This window comes from Chrysemys picta, chromosome 17 (assembly GCF_011386835.1).
Source record: "Chrysemys picta bellii isolate R12L10 chromosome 17, ASM1138683v2, whole genome shotgun sequence".
Taxonomy (NCBI): Eukaryota; Metazoa; Chordata; order Testudines; family Emydidae; genus Chrysemys; species Chrysemys picta.
In genome coordinates, this window is record NC_088807.1 from 21,551,878 (window position 1) to 21,558,275 (window position 6,398).

At 54.6% G+C, this 6,398-nt stretch overlaps 1 protein-coding gene across 1 annotated transcript; it reads right to left on the bottom strand.

The window, feature by feature from the left end:
* Positions 1–493: 493 nt before the first annotated feature.
* Positions 494–3,095, bottom strand: LOC135976216 (neuronal pentraxin-1-like). The gene is made up of 4 exons (XM_065570957.1): positions 2,855–3,095; positions 1,376–1,623; positions 915–1,094; positions 494–797 (listed from the first exon to the last, which is right to left on the bottom strand). Exons 1-4 carry the CDS (start codon positions 3,093–3,095, stop codon positions 588–590), a joined length of 879 nt encoding a protein of 292 aa, XP_065427029.1. The 3' UTR covers positions 494–587.
* Positions 3,096–6,398: the final 3,303 nt, after the last annotated feature.

Sequence of the window (6,398 nt, forward strand, 5' to 3'; positions counted from 1 at the left end):
CCAGCCCCCCCCCCCCGCTCTAACCACTAGACTCCGCTCCCCTCCCTGAGCCGGAGAGAACCCAGGAGTCCTGACTCCCAGCTCCCCTGCTCTAACCACTAGACCCTGCTCCCCTCCCAGAGCCGGAGAGAACCCAGGAGTCCTGACTCCCAGCCCCCCCCCCCGCTCTAACCACTAGACTCCGCTCCCCTCCCTGAGCCGGAGAGAACCCAGGAGTCCTGACTCCCAGCTCCCCCGCTCTAACCACTAGACCCCGCTCCCCTCCCTGAGCCGGAGAGAACCCAGGAGTCCCGGCTTCCAGTCCCCCCCACACACACACAACACTCTAACCACTAGACCCCGCTCCCCTCCCTGAGCCGGAGAGAACCCAGGAGTCCTGGCTTCCAGTCCCCCCCACACACACACACACAACACTCTAACCACTAGACCCCGCTCCCCTCCCTGAGCTGGAGAGAACCCAGGAGTCCTGGCTTCCAGTCCCCCCCCCCACACACACACACAACACTCTAACCACTAGACCCCGCTCCCCTTCCTCAGCCAGAGAGAACCCAGGTATTCGGGCCTCCAGCCCCCCCGTGGTGCAGGGCTCAGTGGCAGGCGTTGAAGGGCAGCTTGGCCACGCCCCCGTGCAGCTCCACGGCGCCCTCGGCCCAGGCCACAAGATCCCCGCGGGCGCGGCCGGCGCAGGTGGCCAGCCTGTAGACCTCGCCCGGCGCCAGGACGTGGCTCCACACGTTGAAGTCGGCCAGCTCCCCGATGAAGGCCTGCGTGGCGTCGAAGCGGCCGCCCAGCGTGTCCTGGGGGGGGGGAGCAGAGAGGCCAGGGGTAGACCAGGGAGGGCATTAGCCATCCAGAAAGGGGGGGGTACCTTGGAGCTGATGCTCTCAGCCTGGGGTGTGGGGGGGGTCTCATACCTGCTCCTGCCCCAGGATGAAGACGCCCCCTGGCTTGATGGGGTGCCAGGGGGCCAGGTTCTCCCCGCTGCCCCGCCGCACCCCGTCCTGGTAGCTCTCCCAGATGCCGTCCCGCGTCGACCAGGTCACGCAGATGTGGTGCCACTTGGCATCGTGGATAGCCAGGGGCAAGGTGGCAGCCTGGGGGGGCGTGGCAGGGAAAGGGTTAAGGGCAGTGCTCGAGGTCGGAGCCCCCCTGCCCCGCAGCCCAGCACCCCCTGATGAGCCCCCCCACCCTGCTCCCCACAGCCCAGCGCCCTCTGCTGAGCCCCCCTCCCCGCAGCCCAGCGCCCCCTGCTGGGCCCCCACCCCGCTCCCCGCAGCACAGAGCCCCCTGCTGGGCCCCCACCCCGCTCCCCGCAGCACAGAGCCCCCTGCAGCATCGCATCCTCTGCTGACCATGGCAGTCCCCAGCCCCGCACCTTGTCATTGATGAGTAGCTCCATGGGGTTGTTGCCCCACTCAATGAGCACCAGCTCGTTGGCCTGGCCAGGCACGGAGTAGGAGAAGGGGGTGCCAACGCCAGGCGCTGAGCTGGACTTGAGCCAGAGGCAGACAGTGAAAGCGAAGATCTCGTGATGCAGCGTCCGCTTCACCTTGACGTACATGTAGTTGGTGCGAAGGGGGAAGCCCACACGGAAAACCTCGTCTGGCTTCTCCACCTTGTGCCCTAGAGGGACAAGGTCAGTCCCGGGGCGGCCAGACACAACCAGCCCCAGGGGAAAGGGGATGTGCTTCTGGCCAGTAGCCAGTCAGCCATCTCCACATGCACTGATACGGCCATCAAACCATCATTGCATCCAGCTGTTCATTCAACTAGCCATCCCTCATTTCAGCCAGCCAGCCAGCCATCCCTCATTTCAGCCAGCCATCCCTCAGGTATCATTTCATCCATCCATAGATCCCCTCATCCATCCTTCTAGCCACGTACCATTTCATCCACCCATCCAATGCTCCATCCATGCATCCAGGTACCATTTCATCCATCCATAGATCCATCCATCCATGTACCATTTCATCCATAGATCCATCCCTTTCCTCCATCAATCCGGGTACCATTTCATCCATCCATTCAACGCTCCATCCATTCTTCTATCCATGTACCATTTCATCCATCCATTCAACGCTCCATCCATTCTTCTATCCAGGTACCATTTCATCCATCCATTCGACGCTCCATCCATTCTTCTATCCATGTACCATTTCATCCATCCATTCAACGCTCCATCCATTCTTCTATCCATGGACCATTTCATCCATCCATTCGACGCTCCATCCATTCTTCTATCCATGTACCATTTCATCCATCCATTCAACGCTCCATCCATTCTTCTATCCATGTACCATTTCATCCATCCATTCAACGCTCCATCCATTCTTCTATCCAGGTACCATTTCATCCATCCATTCAATGATCCATCCATCCATGTACCATTTCATCCATCCATTCAACGCTCCATCCATTCTTCTATCCAGGTACTATTTCATCCATCCATTCAATGATCCATCCATAGATCCATCCATCCATGTACCATTTCATCCATAGGTCCATCCCTTTCCTCCATCCATCCATCCATGTACCATTTCATCCATAGGTCCATCCCTTTCCTCCATCCATCCATCCATGTACCATTTCATCCATCCATTCAACGTTCCATCCATAGCTTCGCCCATCAGTGATTCCATCCATTCATTCAATTATCAATTCAGCCATACATAAGTCCATCCATGCAACTACCTAGCTTTGTAGCTACAATGCCACCCATCCATCTATTCTGTTATCCCCCTGTCAATCCCTGCAGTGAGTCCTATTCATCCAGCCACAGCTCTAGTCTGGATCCTTCGATGCCCACCACCACCAACTATCCATCTGCCGATACCCCCGCACCCCTGCCCCTCACCCTTCTCATGAGGCCCGTGGACCCTGTTCTTGTGCCAGTGCAGCTCCTCGTGGCCGTGGTGCGGCTCCTCGTGGCCGTGGTGCTCGGTGGTGTTGAATTTCTCTTGGATCTGATGCTCCAAGATGCTGATTTTCTTCTGCAGGGCGTCACGCAGGGAGATGGAGAACAGGGAACTGTTGTGGCTGTGCTGGGGGGTGGGGGTGGGGGTGGGAGGAGGGGACTGTGAGCGAGACCTTATCATCCTCTCGGTGCCCATCTACCCTGGTATCCCGCCCTGTCCCTGCTACCCTGGATCATCCCATGGGCCCATCTACCCTGGTATCCTGCCTCATTTGTACCACCCTGGATTAGACCCATAGGCCCCTCTAGCCCAGCATCCTACCCCCTGTCCCTGGATCATAGAGTCATCAATCCCAAGGCCAGGAAGGGCCAGTGTGCTCACCTAGTCTGACCTCCTGTATTACACAGGCCAGAGACCTGGCCTGCAATAATTCCTAGGGCAGAACTTTCCGAGAAATTGCCCAGCTCGGCTGAGAAAGCGTCCGCGACGGCGAAACCACCACGCTGCTGGGTAAACGGTGCCAGTGGTTAATGACGCTCACCGTCACAAACCTACATCTTATTTCCAGTCTGTCAGCTCGGGTTCCACCTTCCTCAGCGAGATGGAAGAGCCCGTGATTAAATATTCGTTCCCCCTACGTACTGGGATCAAGTCCCGCCTTCACCTTCTCGTTGTTGAGCTAAATAGCTGGCGCTCCTGGCGTCTCTCGCTCTAACGCAGGTTTTCTAATCCTCTAATCACCCCTGTGGCTCTTCTCTGCCCCCTCGCCAATCGGGCAACGTCCTCCTTGGATGGGGGGCACCAGAACCGGATGCAGGAGCCCCACATTGTTGCCCCAGGGCCAAATCGCCTCTCTGCTCCTACTCGAGATTCCCCTGGTGACGCTTCCCAGGTTCCCGTTAGCCTTTTTGACCTTCGCATCACACAGGGTAGCTCAGGGTTCAACTGATTGGCCACTACAACCCCCCCAAAAATCTTTTTCAGACTTGCTGCTTCCCAGGAGAGAGCCCCCCTGCCCCATCCTAGGAGTCCGGCCAGCATTTGTTCCTAGATGGATACAGGTACATTTAGCCGCATGAAAACCCACAATGTTTGTGTCCAGTTTACCAAGCGATCCAGCTAGCTCCGTAGCCATGCCCTGGCCTCTGTGTTATTTACCCCCACCCTCAATTGTCGTGTCCTCTGTAAACGTCACCGGTGACGATTTCCCGTTTTCTTCCAGGTCGAAAACGTTACATCGCCTCGGGACCAGGGCCAAGCCCTGCGGGACCCCAGGAGAAACACGCGTGCTCGGCGGCGACGCCCCGTTTGCAGTTACAGTTTGAGACCTGGCGTCGGCCAGTTAAAAACTTCCGCGTGGGCCGTGCTGGTTTATAACGGTCGAAATGCCGTGTGCTACCACGTGAAACGCCGCCCAGAAGCGTCAGTTTATTACATCAACTCGCTTAGCGTTAGCAACCAAACTTGTCATCTCAGCCAAAAGCGAGATCAAGTTAGTTTGATGGGATCTATTTCCCATAAACCCCTGCTGATTGGCATTAAGTACATTGCCCTCCTCCAAGTCTTTATTGAGTCCTGTATCAGTCACTCCATTAACTTGCTAGGGATTGATGTCAGACCGACAGGCCTGGAACTGCCCCGGGTCATGTGCTTTATTCTTTGTAAATAGTGGCACATTAGCTCTCTTCCAGTGCTCCAAGACTTATTGGAAATCAACATTAATGGGCCAGTGAGCGTCTCAGCCAGCTCTTTTAAAACTCTTGGTTGCAAGTTATCTGGACCTGCTGATTTTAAAAGTCTAACTGTAGTTGCTGCTGTTTACCATCCTCCTGAGACACTAGGGGAATGGAAAGTGGTATCGTATGATAGGCCATCATCTATTTTCCCCCAGATACACAACAGAAATATTTGTTGAACAATTCTACCTTTTCTGCTTTATTGTTCATAATTCTACCATTTCCATCTAGCAATGGACCAATACCATTGTCAGGATTCTTTTTATTTTTAATATACTTAAAAAAACCCTCCTTCTTATTGTACCTAGCTCTGCTGGACATAGACCCTCTGCTGACCCTTTGCTTCCCATATCAATTTTCTACAAATCATAGCTTCTGATTTATATTCATTACTATCAACTTCCTCTTTGCTTCTGATTTATATTCATTACTATCAATTTCCCCATTGCTTCTGATTTATATTCATTACTATGAGCTTCCCCTATCTTCTAGTTGTTATACCTCGTTGTCTGCCTTCACTTCCTCTCTAAGGTTGTGTTGTTAACCAGCGCAGCCTTTTCCCTCAGCTGTGGTTTTCGGGTGTCTGGTATAGCGTTCTTAGGCAATTTCCAATGATCATTCACATTTTTCTGATTAAATTCTTCCTTCCGGCTGATTTGGCTTATCATTGTTTTCATCTTTGTGAAACTGGCCCTTTTAAAGCACCAAGGAAATAATCTCATCACTCTGGACTTTACTCTCTTTGCACATTATGAATACCATCAAGGCGTGGTCCCTTGTACCAGAGCCACCATTAATTTCTAGCTCCGTGCTCAGTTCCTCATTCTGTTAGGATGAGTAGAATTCCCCCGTGTCGGTGGCTACAGCGTTTGAGACAGGAACTCGTCAACTAGCACGTTTAGAAATTCCCAGAATGATTTAGTGTTGGCAGCACATGGCCTCCAGCATACATTATTCAAATTGAAGCCCCAGGGATCACGCCGCTTTTATTCCTATACGTTACAGGGGGCATAAATTGTTGTTCACTCTGGTCCCTAGTGTGCTTCGAAGGGGCTGTAGCAGACTCCAACTAATAACCCTTCTTGTTCTTTATCGGTTAGGCCATTGATCCCAAAGCGTAGAGCATTTTCGTCCGTGACGCGGAAACAGGGCGTGCCATTTGCGGCGTGGATTTCCCTTTCGCCCACCAGGTGTCAGTGATACCAGCTGAATCACCCTTGTTCACCCGCAAGCAAGTCCAAAGCCTCTTGGTTGTTGCCCAGGGGCCGAGCTTTGCTGTACAGGCAACGCGAGGCTTTTCCTCCCCTCACATCCTTTGCTTCCTTGATTCATTTTTTCCCCTCAGAATCCTGATTTGGGGAGAAGCCCTCAGCCTGCTCCTCCACTCGCCCCACTCCCCTCCCATCACGTTCTGGGGACAGGTCGGCCGGAGCCATCAAGCCAAGATCTAACACAGCCGGACGCAACATTTCCTGAGACCCCCGGGCCTGTCTGGCCTGGTATTTAGGCCCAGCGCCCTACTGAGGCCCTGATCTCCTCCCCTCATACCCCTGCCCCATGGGGGGGGGAAGGGGGCATCTGACCTCTTCTCCCCCCCCCCCCCCCCCCGAGCCAGGCGGTTCGGGTTTCCCAGACATGCTGAGAAGGGACAAACAGGAAGGAAGAGGCCAAGGGGGGTTATATTTAGCTGAATGCTCCGGCCAGGACCCGAGCTGCTCCCGCTAATCCATCCCCCTCCTCCCACAGA